General features: G+C 39.9%; 1 protein-coding gene across 1 annotated transcript in view; it reads right to left on the reverse strand.

Annotated features, from left to right (window-relative positions):
- kcnh2b (potassium voltage-gated channel, subfamily H (eag-related), member 2b) overlaps positions 1-15,676 on the reverse strand; it is a 275,121-nt gene that overhangs the window by 237,539 nt on the left and 21,906 nt on the right. Inside the window, exon 2 of the mRNA XM_062441120.1 lies at positions 7,603-7,833. Coding sequence (XP_062297104.1) covers positions 7,603-7,833 — 231 coding nt within the window. The remainder of the gene's footprint in view (positions 1-7,602; positions 7,834-15,676) is intronic.

Consider the following 15,676-nt stretch of genomic DNA (forward strand, 5'->3'; position numbering starts at 1 on the left):
GTTTTATAGCATAAAAGTGCTTTTCAAGTACTTTTCTTATTATGCCTGTGCAACAGGTCATTCATGACTAGATGTGCTGCGATGTAATTCAGAGGCATTAAGGGACATTTCACACTGTAAACCCATCAAATGACTCACATAGATTCTGTTGAGACTGGAAAAAAGAAAATCTTGTGATAACAGCCAACATGTCATTCACTAACACTATATCCTAGCATTACATTGTTGTGCTTTAGTGATCTACTGTATATTCAAATCCAATGTTCAGTGTCAATGCAGGAAGCACTGTGACACAGCTTCACATCATTTGACAGCTGTTGAGAAAAAGAAGACTCACACTATCACAGATAATGTAATGGACAGAGTGTTGTTGACACAGCTGCCTCCTGACCTCAGATCATTTATTTCAGCCATTAAAGAGATTAAAGAGGTATAGAATGTGTGACGTTTAATGTAAGAACATGGTAACAATTTTGGTGGAGGCTATATTAATGTTATGGCATAACATTAACATAAGTTGAATTTCTCCTCAATCGGGAAACTGAGTTGACTATCACAAACTCAACAAAGGAAACAACAATAGACTGTCTTCTAGTACGATAAGAGAGATGAGTTCTGGATCTTCATGACAGATGGCAGGTACATATGGGACATGAGTAGGTGTGTTCATAATGCACCGGGCTCCCTGGACAGCTCACTGATGTGTCTGTGATGTAGCATGATGTCCTGACCATTAAACAGTCAGCTTTAACACATTGATAATGAGGTATTTCAGCTCCAGATTTCATCTGTCTATACTTCTTTCTGCTCTAGGTCTGCCTGTTTACTCTTCTGTGTATCTGTCTGTCCTCATGTCAGAAGTTGACAGTAATTTGCTGTCATTGTCCTTAATTCTCTGCATAATTCTTTCCAGGTTTGATTGTCTGCAAGAAGTGAAACATCGCATTTCATTGTCTTGACTTGTGAAAGACCTTTCTTTCCTTTTCATTTCAACATGAATGGAGTGTTAGTACACAGAAGGATACCCACATTTGTATGCATTGATTTGTTGAACTAATTTAAATTTAGGCAATTTTCCTTCGTTGAAAATGCACCAGTAAGTCTGTGTTGTCTCTGAAGTACATTAAGTTCTGCTTTGTCAAGAGCAAGCAGAGCTGAGTGTGAAGAAGTTTTCCTTTGTGTTTAGTTAAATACTCAAACAAAACTGAAATCAAGGGGCTGTAAAAAAAGACATTTCCAAAAATAAATGAGTAATAAATGCTGTTATAGTTATTAGCACTAGCTACTGTATGTCTGTCACAAGACTGGCAAATAGAATTGACTTAAAGTTTATGTATTTATATCTGGCTCTGTTGTGACATAAATGAAATTTACTCTCACAGCACAGTTTGACAAGCTTACATAAATACATGGAATTTTCTCTTCAAAAGACTCCTGTCACCTGAATTGACTCTGCTGTTAAAGAAAGGAGCTGTCTAACAGTCACCTCTTGTAACAGGATTCAGACTTGGTCCAGCAGCTCAATGCTGACAACAGTGACAGCCTTGAATTGATCTAGCTCATGATGGCTGTCTTCACAGCCTCTTGATACAGGCAACCTGTATTAAAACCCGCTCTGTCACATCGTCACAGGCTGATGGTGAGCGATATTCTCTGAGCCCCGCTGAGCTGCAGGTCACGAGAATGTTAAAGACACAGAGTGTCATTGAACAAGAGGGAAGGTAACCTGGAGATTGTGAGGGAAGAAAACTAAAAAAGAAAGATGGGAGGCAAGCAAGAGAGAGACAGTGAGACACAATCACACAGACTGAGAGGAGGAAGATAAAAAACAAGAGGTGAAGTAGAAAGAGTGAGATTCAGAGACAGGCGGAAGAGTGTAAGAGAGAAAAATGATCTATCCAGTTACAAAAGATATTGCTTTATTCATTCCAAGACATGGGTACCAGATAGTCAGTTCCATTTCGGATCTGGTCCCGGGAAATACACAGATTCATTCAGCTCCCGCACTTATGAATGTCTTATCAAATCTTTTATCTTTCCTCGCTCTCTTTCATTAACAAAGAGCAATAGGAAACACTGGTGGCAGCTTCTCATTTCCCAACCTTCAGTGTGTCTACAACTAAATGACAAACATCACCGGCAGCAGATTAGATCAGCTAAAGCTCAATAACACTGATTCCCTCGCGGCTACATAAAAAAGTTTGCCTGTTCTCTGGTTACTGTGCTCTCTGCAACTTTTCAGACACATCAGTCTCTAAAACCACTGTGCAACCACAGCTGGACTGTGTACTGTAGGTTAGCCACTCTTCACTAGAGAAATTATCAGCTCATCATCTCAAGCCGATTTTAAGAATTGCCCAGTTAAATTCTGATTAATATCAGTAGCTCCTAAAGTACAGTATATCTATAGTAGCCATTAGGGCTGGACAATATATCGATATTATATGGATATTATGATATTTTATAGATATCGTCTTAGATTTTGAATATTGTGATATGGAATGTTTTCTTTTCCTGCATTTAAAAGGCTGCATTACAGTAAAAACTTAATTTTCTGAGCTTAACGGACTGTTCTATTATCTGTATTTATACACTTAGTCATTATATTCACATTACTGATGATTATTTATCAAAAATCTCATTGCATAAATATTTTGTAAAGCACCGATAGTCATCCTTAAACTATTGTTAAAATATTGATATCGAGATATTTGGTCAAAAAGATTGTGATATTTGATTCTGTCCTCATCACCCTGCCCTAGTAGCTATAGCTGTTAATTACATATGTCAGATAAATATAATGGGCATTTAATATAATATACTGCTTATCTTGTTTTCAGGTTGTGTTTTGTTTTGTTTCTGCCTTCTCCACCATATTCAGCCAGAAAAGGGGATGCAAAGCCTTCCAGGTGCAGTAATACCCAACTGGGGCAGTAGCTCTTTCTGTACCCAGCCTCCTACATGCATGTTGTACGTGTGCACATTTTCTATCACAGCTTACTTGGAGAGCATGATTGATTAAACTGTTGAGCAATCAGAGTCTGACAATTGAGCGTGAAAGCGAGAAGGGAGATCCATCATGTGGAAGGTTCAAGCTTAAGCTGGGCACTAGATAAATGGGCTCAGACAGAGCATGCGTGTGCATGTACTGTGCATGTGTGTATGTTCTTTGTATGTATATGTGTATGTGTATGTGCGGGCTGCGGTTGCACTGTCCCACCAGTTCTAAGTGAAACGCACACACACCTGCACACTCTCTGCTTAGGTTGCTTTTTGGGATCAAGGGAGAGGCTATTCTTTCTTTTCCCTGTTCGTCTTCATGAGTGGAGGGAGGGGGCGAGGGAGGGGTAGGAAAGAGGAGGCGGCGTAGTGTTTCCTCCCCGTGTGCATTATGGATGAGGCGTGTCCGCGGTGTTCGATCAGCGGCTCTCTGATGGCTTGAAGGTGGCCCGCTGGGGTTACCTAAGACTCTGTGTTTGTGTCTTTGTGTGCCTCAGCGTGTGTGTGACTATGACTGAGAGAGAGGAGTCACCAGGGTCGCACCTGCCCACACACACAGATAACACACCCCCTTCCCTCTGCATCACTTTGGATTCATTCACTATATTTAATTCAGTAAAGATCAATACGGATTTTATTCAAGATAAAAAGCTTTAGGTCAGCACAGACACATAACAAGCATAACTATGACAGAAGGTACTAGAAGTTATTTACTGAGTAGATGAGACATGTAACTAATCTACATTATAAACCAAGAATCAATATCCTGTACAGACAGGAGGCGGGTCCAATGGTTGAGGAGTGCCATAATGGGCGTCCAATCCAATGTTTCATCAAATCATTAGAGTGTCCCTTGGTTACTGTGACAACATGATGAGGGCCCTCTCCACAATCTCCATGGTAACGTGGCAAACATAACTCTGTCTGGCATGTAGGTGTAGTGTGTGTGTGTGTGTGTGTGTTTCTATCTGAGCTCAGTCACATTGGCACACCAGATGACAGCATGTTAAGAATGCCCTAACATTTACAATGTCCATATTACATATTGTCAGTGCACTATGTAGAAGACACAATGAATTGGGTTTTTTTCTAAATACCACAAACTACTTATGCCTATCTGAACAGATGGGTTTCAGCTTATTGGGAAACTATTCTAAAGCTTTGGGGCTGCCGACTGGAAGGCATGGTCTCCAAATCTTAAAATGTGTCCGAAGTACCCTTAGAAAACCCTTACTAGAGGCATTACGGGCTGGGCTTGTGGTGTGAGGGTGCAAAAGGTCAGCAATTTACTTTAGAGCCTCGCTATGTAAGGCTCTATAAGTGAGCACCAAAATTTTGAAAAGCAGAAGCCAGTGTAGTGAGGATAAAATAGGTGTGATGTGTGACCATCTGTTGGATGGAGTTAAGAGCCTAGCAGCAGCATTTTGGACGGTTTATAAGTGGTGTAAAAAAGATTTGTTCAGGCAGGTAAAAAGATAATTACAGTAATCAAAACCTGATGAAATAAAAGCTGTGTATTAACATCTCCATTTCATTTCTAGATGCAAGTGGCTATGTTTCTTAGTTAAAAGAAACGTGATCGAGTGGGTGCCCTGATATGAGCACAAAACCCATGGATTGGCCAATGATCACACCAAGAATTGCCTTCAACTTTTATAAAGCTGGATGATGAATTGAACACAAACGACCATGAATCATGAGGTACGTGGTCATGGTATGAGCATGATAATACACTCTATGACAGAAACCATCCATTAACTAGGCAGAAGAAATGCCACACACTATTCTAATCATCATCTAGTCTAATTAAAAAAACCATCATCCATTATTTTGATTATTAGAACTGGTTACCTAAATGTAATATAAATCCATGCAGACCACTACCACTAATACAATTTCACTTGTGCAAAAGCCCATCTGATAAAAAATACATATGTGTTTGGCCAAGAATAATGATTTTTCTTCACCTTTATAGGCTATCTGTGCATGCATTTTATTTCCCAGTGAAGCCCTGATTCACAGTCACACTGCTGTAAACAGTCGTTTCTCACATGGGAGCTGCCCAGTAGGATCACTGGGGCAACTGGGAATTTCTAATCTCGCACAGGATCTGTGACACACATCCCTAAGCAGAGCAGATGCTTAGAGCCGGCAGATTTGTGACCAAATTAGTCGTTCGTTTGAGAATATCATTATATGAGTCACATCTTTGATAAAACTACAAAGTGTGGAGCTATAATATGTTTGTTTTCTAAAATGGGGAGGGCGGTGTTCAACCGACCGTGCTGTCTATGCCAGCAGCTGCTTTACAGCTGCCCGCCCACATTGGCACAAGACCCTTGCAGGTATTAAAATGTTGCCCCATCCAAAGCCTTTAAATACTGTATGTGTCGTTAGCATGATAGAATGTCGTTAGCACATCCAGCGGGACAGAAGTGACAACACCTCAGTAATTCTATATACAGGGTTGTAGCTTTTTATGAGGTACTTTTGTATAGCAGATGGCCGGTGTAAGTGTGTGTCCACGTCTCCAGTATAAACAGTGGAAAGTGAAATGTGCAGAGGGGAGGGTTGAATTGGCACAGCAGTCCTCAGAAGTATCACTAGACAGGAGACAGCTGGCGCCATCTCTCCATGCTTCTCTTTTTTTTTCTCCTTTCTTTTCTCTCGCCGTCAACAACGCTTTCAGATGACTTGAGAAGCTCACTCTGACAGTCCCGGTTTCTCTCGTTCTCATTCTCTCACTTTCTTTCTCCCACCTCTCACCTCCCTGCTTTTTTCCTCACTTATTCAGGGCCGTGCTGTTTCCCTGCCTCTCAAGTCTTAAGTCTTTCTTACCCTTCGTTTGTTTCGAGCCCTTCCCTCCTCCATCTGTCTCTCTCCCCCTTCCCTCCTGCGACCTCTTTCACTCTCTCTCTCTCCTCCCTCCTGCTGCTTCTCTCTCTCTCTCTCTCTCTCTCTCTCATTCCCTCCTCCCGCTGCTCTGGAGTCTGTCTACAGGTGGAAAATGTCCAGCAGATGCTTTGGCTGTAGCTCAGGGAGTTGCTGACTTTATTACCATGGCTGCTCTTTATTGCCATCGAAGCCACCTATCATTACAGTTACCTGGTCCTGGTCCAGTTGGCATGCACATAGACATAAATATGCTCTTGCCATTGGAGAGAATTCTCACAGGGTATCCCCCATTTTCATTCCTTTTAAGTGCATTTTATTGTGAATGTTCATTCAGGTTAGGTCCACTAATAATGCTGCTATTTCAAATAAAATGCTGTTATGTTTTTACCCTTGATGTGACTATTACATGAGTGTGCAGAGGCTGATTTCAATTGTTTTTCAAGGTACACAATTGTAATCTATCTATCTTTTTCAGTGAATATTGTGGTCTGCAAACAGACCATATGAAGTACAACATGGATTTATCAGTACACAGTTGTCAGGTCTCGCACATTGCTGCTCACACATACAAAATGAGCTGGTGGGTGCCAAATGTTCTGTACAGACACTACAAACAGATACAGTGACCAACTGAGAACCAAAGTACTTCCAAAGTACTCTTAACATCCCAATATATGCAAACTCACTGAAACACAAACCATCATTGCCACACACTCCCCACCAATTTAGCACTGCACTCATATAACATTAAAGGATCTAAATCAATGCAAAAGACTTTATCTATTTTATTCCATTACTCCAGACTACACAGGTCTGCTAACCTAACTTCTTTTTTGAAGTCTTCAGGCCAAACCAACGTCAACGTAAATGACATCACTCGAGGCGGTTCATCAGATTTCACACAGCTCCCTCTGGAGCCATAAAAGGTTTTTTATATTTTTTATCATATACGCAGTAGTGCTCTCCGACACCTCATTACACTTCCTTCTCCAAACACAAACACACACATGCACACTTGTATGTCCATTTTCCACATTTCTATTAGAACATCTGTCACTTTTAGGGTTGGGAGATGTCTACCGAACTGGTATGTGAGGATGTCCACAGTGAAACATTGTGGTGGACAATGATATTGAGGGGAGATTTTTGCAGATCACAAATCATAAAATAATAAATATTATTAATAAATGCCTTCAGTCAAACATAGAGAGCAGAGGAGAGGAGAGAAACTAGTGTGACTATGAATGACAGCAAAACATGCACTGTGTTCTGTCATTTATGGTCACATTAGTTTCTCTCCTCTCTGTATTTCAATGAGGTTGGGGCTGAGACCCTCCACACACACACAGAGTGGAGCAGAGGAGAGACAGACAGCAGCGGTGAAGAGCTGACGTCAACTACACCTGTTACATTACTTTAAGTTCAATAAAGTTTAAATTAAAAACCATTACAGGTAACATCTTAATGTAAGCAGCAGATGGGGCAGGGAGGTGGCGATGATGTCATCCATCAGCCCAACCCTTGGCAGTTCTCACTTTTTGAGTAGAACAACACACACTTTTGTCGCCAACCATGCACAGACACACCAGAAGTTCATTTCCATATTTATGTCGAAAACAGATTCACACAAACACACACTCTCTCCTACACCCACACAAACACACACTCATCTTTCAAATCACTAACACACAAGGTTTGTTTTCCTACCGTCTTTGCGGTAAAGGTTGATCTCCACTTTCCTCTCCTCTGACCCCAGCAGGGCCTGCGCCATCTGAGCGATGGCCAGCCGCTTGGTGTCAGGTCCGTACAGGAAGTTGCACGTGCACGGCTTCTGCATGATCTCGGCGCGCGAGTAACCACACATGTGACAGAAGCCATCGTTGCAGAAGATGATGGCGCAGTTCTCCACTCTTGCATTGGCAATGACAAACTTGCGACCTGGGGGTGGAAGAGAAAAAACATTATATTATATTTAATTGTCCCTGATATACATATTAATTACATATTACAATATCAAGAATGTGTTTATCTAGCAGCTTGTTGTTGTTGGTGTCGACATGATTGACTGAACGACCAAGCCAGGAGTTGACTGTTCTGCCCTCTCTACCATAGCTCTGTGTACAAAATCTGACCACACAGAAAACCTCTCAAAAGTCCAGTAGTGTGCGCACATACATAATGCAGAACTAAGTTGTAAGTAAATTCACACTTTGTATCCTTGAGTCTGACTCCTTGATCCCTTAGAGCATCACTTCCCCCCTAACCTCAGCATCTTATCAAAAGGTATGAAAAAATCTAAGTGTGGGTTACAGATGAACAAATAAACAAATCAATGCATGGAGAAAAATATGTGAAAAGTGGAGTCAAGTCTTCAGCACAAATGTATCATTGCAGTTAACCAATAGTCAAAACTGCATGTAGTTGCTTGAAACTAGAGCTGCAATGATCAGTCAATTGATTGATTAGATGCCAACTATTACATTAATCAATAACCATTTTCATGATTGATTAATTGTATCCAAATTTTCTGATTACCGTAAATTGAATATCTTTGGGTTGTGGACTGTTGTTCAGAACAAAACAAGAGATTTTAGGTTCCATCAAGAAACTCACAAAAAACATGAAAGTCCCTCTCTGAAGCCCCTGTTTGGTTTGTCCATTCTGGGCTATTGTAGAAACATGTTGGTGCAACACGCTGGACCCACCGCCCTTTGCTGCATGTCACATCCCACTCTCTCTCCTGTCTGCTGTTAAATAAAGGCGTCTGTGCCAAAAAAACCTTTAAAAGAAAAAAAGTCTGTTCTGCTAGATGCTGCTAAACTTTACACACTGCACCTTTAACTTGTTAACGTTTTAAAGTGTAACGCTATGATACCAAGAAAATATTTTACAGCGATCTGTGACCAATAATGTATTTTTCTAGAATTACCTAAGATGTAAGCAAACATAAATCTTGTGTATAAAATGCAACTTTAACCTACTACAACATTATGGCCACGGTACTGAGAAAAAACTGTTGAGAGGTAAGTTATAATGGTAAAAAAAAAATTGTGATTTAGAGAAAACCAATAGTCCCAACATTAAAAGTACAGACCCACAGGTGTTTGCCAGTTCCAGGGTGCTGCTACTGTGTATGTGGGCCAACTGTATGGGTTACTGGGACACCTTACTGGAACAGAGCCATCTTTAATTAAAGATATTAAGGGCACCTGTGCTTTTGCCGCTATGCCAAGACAGAGTATCTGCTGTGAAAGATCTTGAAGAAAAAAGTCAGTGTTATGAGGAAAAAGTAACTAAGGGAAAAATTCAACATTTTAACTAATTTGTGAGAATTTTAATGAGAACAACAATAAAGGCTTGTAGAACCTGATAATGTAATAATTTCCCGATAATGTAATAACTCCCAATAATGTAATAAAAAAAGACCTAATAACTCAATAAAGAATGTAATAAAACCAGATAATGTAATAACTCCCAATAATGTAATGAAGTGCATTTCCCAATAATATTATTACAATATTGGGAAATTATTACATTATTAGGTTCTGACAAAATAAGGTTCATCAGGTTCTACAAGATTGTTCAAATGTTCTTTTACTGTAGCTCTCTCTATTATCCAAAAATGGCTCAATTATTCTCATATTATGTGTACTGATAACTACTCAACCACTTAGTTGCATGAATAAGTATTATTTACAACATTTTCATAGGCATTTCATCAAACTAGTAGAGTCCAGTCAAATGGATAAAAATAACCTGTGCATTTACCGTAACGTTAGCTAATGTTACACCCTGAAAAAGAGGAAAATATCAATGAACTACTCAGCTTCCTCTCTGACAGCTTCATCAGGAGTGTATTCATCCAAAAAGTACATACAAAGTTACACATTATTCAACATGACTATAATCATACACAGAGATTAACTGTTAATTCAATTGAAATCCCAGCTTTAACACCGAATCGCCAAATATATGAAATTAGGCTTCAAAGTTGTGTAAAAGTCTGCCTACTTCTCTTCTCCCAAACGCTGTGGGAGTGCCCGACGAGTCCGCTGAAACCCCGCCCCCTACCGACCTCACCTGTCAATCAAAGTCACCACCTCTACCAGAAACATGGACGCTTTCTGCTGATAACTCAGCGGCTAACTCGGCGGCTAGCTCGGCGGCTAACTCGGCGGCTAACTCAGCTAACTGGCTACCTGTAGACTGTAGTAGTAGTAGTGTGCGCTGAATGTATTTATACCTCTACAGCAGCAGGGCCAGGTTTATGCTCCGGTGTGTAACTGTGCTATTGGTTACGTAACGCAGCGGTGATTTTCAGACCCGACCATTAAATCCGGACACAGAAATCTTGAAACACAGTGTGTGAAGCCTGGCTCCACAATTCAAATCTAAATGGTTGAAATTCTTTTTACACCTTTTTTAGAAATACATTTATGACCTATTTAATGTTTTTAGAAGAAAATGTCAGAATTCATTTTACACGGTCTTTAACACTTTTTATAAAATCAACCTATCACACTTACATTAGCTAGCGTTTGCTGGCTAACATTAACAGAGCAGCCTTGCTATCTTAGAAAACTGCTTTTTCAGACCTAACAAAACATTAAAAAAAAACAGTATTGGAAAATGATCCATTATCAACAACATTAAATGAAACACTGACAAACCGTGTGTCCTTTTCAGCCAGGTGCTAAACAATAAAAAGTAAAAAAAGAGAAATGTCCCATATTGAAGGCACATTTTTACCTGCTGGACCCCGCTCCTTAAATCTAACTGAGGCATGATGAATCATAATAATAAAATCAATATGAGATGAATAAACACTAAAAACAATACCTTGTAGTATACTAGCTGAAAAAAATATTTTACAATTACAGCCTACTAATTGTACTGTAATTAAATCATTTCATATTTGATGGCCCATTATAGCTAGACATGTATAATCAGTGGGTCATCTCTACTCTACATTAACTTTTATGATAACATTAAAGTGTGTGCGCACCCATAGGTTTGCATACTGTATGTGTGTACATAATTGTGGTCAAAAGTGTAAACCGCGGGCTGCAACCTTGGGAGCTCCGTCTCCCACAAAGATCTGATTTGTGTCTCTCTCTCTAAACCACTTACTGTACAAAGAGCCATTTAGCTCCATGGCCTCTGCTCAATGTCAAAGAATGATCTTAATGCACTCAGAGAGCTGCTGTTGTGCTTGAACACACACACACACACACACACACACACACATGCACATCCTCCCTTACCCTGCACACTGCCTCTTTGCAATACACTGTGATTAAAGACATAATGAACTAAGTCTGTAGTTTTGGGATAGTCAATTTCATGTGGGTCTTTACATGAACACATACACAAAGAACATACATGTGAGCATGGGGTCTGTGTGCCCGAGTGTTTCTGCTACTCTGTCAGCCTAAGCGATGGTCCCCACTGAAGGGCTTCAATTTTACAAAGAGCCCCAATGTTTTCTGTTACTTCCACTTAGTACTGGCCCCCACTGTGAGGAACACTGCACTCATAAATAGTCATATGAATGGTTAGAGGGAAGGAAGGAGGGCTGATTGGAGACAGAAATGGGTGGATGGAGCAAGAAACAGCAGGAGCTGCTAAATGAAGATGAATAAATGGATGGAAATGGGGTGGTTGGGGATGGAATGACAAAAAAAGGAAGACAGACTGAGGGAGGGATGGATGAACAGAGGATAGGAAAGAAAGTTGAACCAAAGCGAGATGATGAGTGGAGGAAGATGTGCAGGAAAAGATAAGGCAAAGTGGAAATAGAGGAAAAGCAATCGGTCCAGGGGATGGATGCACTGGAAAAATCTAACCACCTTTCTAACCAATCAGCCTGCATCAGATAAATGGACTGGAAACTGTAGTGACAAACACTTTGGAAGACCAAATTAAATCAGATATGAACAATCATATTGAATACTCTTTCTTGTTTTGGTAATGCATGGCAGCTTATTAATTGTCTTAATTATTTAACTATCAGTCCAATCCTGCTTCTGCTAGGCCACATTATTCAAAAACATTTATTTTCACTGTTAGGCAGACAATACACAGATCTACCACTTCCTCCTCCTCCTCCTCCTCCTCCTCTTAGAACCTATTAACTACAATAAACTAACTAACCCCAATAAATGTCTTCAAGCATCAATACCTGCAAACTTTTTTCCAGCTCAATCAGAATAAAACTTTTTTTTGGGCCATAGCATCTAACCATCAAATGTGGTAGTACTACGAGCAGGGCCCTGAGAACACATACCTGTGGCTGGCTGTGTTAATCTGTGTAACAAAAATGAAATTAACCACTTGTGCACATCCAATTATGAATTACATAAAGATGACAGTGCCTCCACTTAGCAGGACTATACAGTAAGATTCACTCATTTTAAATCTCACTAAGTATTATGTTTTTAATGACATTCCCCTTTTAAAAAGAAAATCAAATCACAACTTAATAAAATGTAAATATGACACACACAAACATTACTTTAAATGCAAATAATGAATTTAGTTCATGTAAACACAATTTTGAAATAAATTACAAAAGATAAAAGACAAAATATTGAATAACCCTTAAAGGAGTTTCCCTTTTGACTTCCTAACACACACACACACACACACACACACACACACACACACACACACACACACACACACACACACACACACACACACACACACACACACACACACACACACACACACACACACACACACACACACACACACACACACACACACACACACACACACACACACACACAGCAACCAACCTCCATGAACTGTTTTCAACTTTCCACTTAACTGGTTTTTAATATAATACCTTTTTAAACATTTAAGATTATTTATTAGTCTGCAGTCTAAAATGAAACATTTTTAGACTGGGCTACATACTCATCTTAGCAAAGGAGTTCCCTTTGTTAAACCACATGAAAAATCTTAGTCTATTCAGGATTGACATTTGACGAGCAAAATCAATCATATAGTTAAATTAAGTTTCATGCAGCTCTACAACATCTCCAAATTCAGATCAATTCTTTGTACTTCTGACCTGGAGAATCTATCATCCTGCCTTGATTATTTTAACTTGTATCACTCAGTCTTGTTTATCCCAAGCAAGGGTTCTGCAAGGGTTCTGACAAGATCAAAAAAAGAAGGATCACATTACTCCCATTCTTGCCTCCCTACACTGGCTGTCTGATAGGAACAACATCGATTCTAAAATCCTGATGATTGTTTACAAGGTATTGAACGGTCTCACTCCCCTGTATATTACAGAACTCTGTGCCCATATCACACTGTCAGAGAAGTGAGATCATCTGACTAGAGTCCACAGATCCAGGACTAAGTGTTATGGGCAAAGGGCCAAAACTGTGGAATTCTCTTCCTCCCTCCATCTGATTCTCCCCTACTATCAAAGATTTTCAAGAGTCATCCTAAAATATATATTTAACTCACCAACTTTTAACAGTGCCTAACATAACCGGCTTATATTTATTTTCTCCTCTGTTGCTATATAAATAAAGTTGAAGTTAAATGTACTACTCAACAATTAATTTAAGTATGACTGAGCTGAATGCAAGCTGGATCTTTGGGCATGCATATCTGTTACCATGATGCAAACCTTAACTGTGTAGGGCATTATATGTGGCTTCACCTCATCCACCAGCAGGCATCCAAAGAGGAAAAAAGCGAAAAAAGCCAACTTGAAAAAAGTTCTCTGAAGTGGCAACACCTCTCAGTCTGTCCTCCACCAATTTGAAAAGGATGGATCATTAGGGTGAGATTGGGGGCAATTAGGGACATTCAGGATTGCGCCTAGTTCTGTTTGCCGAAGTTTTCAAGTGTTACTCAGAGAGTCCCATAACACATTAGAAAGCTGCTAACAAGGACACATTTCAAGTAAAACCTTCCCATTGTCGTGCCTTTCAGACAATGAACCTTATTTTTCAGTAGAAGATTGCACATGGCAGGTGTTTATCAGATGAGACCCGAATAAATAAGTAAAAAGTCATGAACATTGGGCTTCTAAGTGATATGAATTACTTTAATACAGCGACAAGATTATTGTTGCAGTGAATGAGCCAAGTCGGTCCTTAATGCATCCTGGCCTCAAAAGCAGCCTGACACTTTAGGTAATTTCCATTCCATGTTAGGAGATCCTCACAAAGGCCACCGGTGATAAATCTTCCTCAAGGACTTCAGGCTGTGAAAAAGCAAGAACACCTCATTGCTGCAGTGAACTTGGAGAGATTTTGTTCCTGTAATTGGCTCTTTCTCAGTGTGTCAGGCTTTAGACATTGACCACAATGTACCTTAAACACAAGGCCAGCCTCAGGGGGAACTGGGTTTAAAATGTTGTAGAAAGGTAAATGATACTTATTGTTATTCTTTTAGTGGGTTTGCCATGTTCAGATAGTCTTTGGCAACAAAAAAGGAGAGAACCAGGTTGAATTAGTGAATGTACTGTCCGAAAATGAGCATGAACTGAAAAAGAATTTAAACAGATTAAAGTTCAAATGAGTCCAGGCAGGTGCTGAATGAACAGGCATTACAAGTGGGAAATGAATCTACACACACATTAAATATGTCAGAGGAAACACTCTTCTAAAGACCTTCATCAGACTAGTCATTATAAATGTACAGGACTAGTAGGATAGAATAGGATCAATCAGGCAGCCTGATTCACTGCCAATCCAATCACCACAATCTGTCAAAGACTCCTAAAATACATTTAATGGTATGATAGACTCTACAGCAGGGGTGAGGCTTGGCCAACCATGTGCCAAGGAGTGCCAATAGGTTTTTATTCCAGACCAAGGACTCAGCATTCCATCAAGTAACGAGGACGAGCTTGTCAGTTAAATCACTCAATGAAATGATAGATTGGACCCAAAAATCTGCTGACTGTTGACTTTTATGGCACATGATTGGTCATCCCTACACTACAGCTGCTGTACATGAACGGAAAGCACAGTTACATTATAGCCAAACATCAAACAAAACTGCCAAACACTATGTACCCAAAAAGGATGAGATGTCAAAGTCCTGATCTAAGTAATAAATTCATATCGAACAGATGCGGCTGCCTCTAGTTGGATAAAATGAGGTGATGACACATTGCTAGAATAATGTCATTTCTAAATGCAGGTGTGCTCTTGACCCGCAAGTGTGATGGAGCCAAAACAGGAAGTGAATTAAATGGGAGACAGAACAAATATTTGCAAGATGAAAGTGTATCCGGACTACCTTCAAAGTTTGTATAAGCACCACAGCTCTAAATAATCCGTGCACATCTATCCTGTCCAGATACTGAGTCCAAGAAACTTTCAGTCTCTGAAAGAACTCACAGTACTGTAATCACTCAAAGCCCTGTACCTTTCTGAATGCAATAAAGAGGAAAAAGGAGCAAATAACAGCTGAGATACATTTGATGGATATAATGTCAACACTTGATGGCCTAGATATGACAAACATTCACACCAGGCAAACATACAGTGTTCTACAAACCTCTTCAACACAAGCCTAAATTGCAATTTCAGTAATGGCAACCTGATTTTGGCTCTGCCCATGGATACCAAACGCTCAAAAGAGTGTTACTGATGTAGCCACAAATCATGGGCCATGTACTTCCACCCGTGTAAGCCAAGTTCTACCCCTGTCAACTCTCAGCAACATCTTTCCAGCTATTACAGGTTGTTGTCTGAAGGTACAGTCACAAGGAAGTAGAAGGCTTACACTTAGAACTAGGCAT

Source organism: Scomber scombrus, chromosome 20 (genome assembly GCF_963691925.1).
Source record: "Scomber scombrus chromosome 20, fScoSco1.1, whole genome shotgun sequence".
NCBI classification, from domain to species: Eukaryota; Metazoa; Chordata; class Actinopteri; order Scombriformes; family Scombridae; genus Scomber; species Scomber scombrus.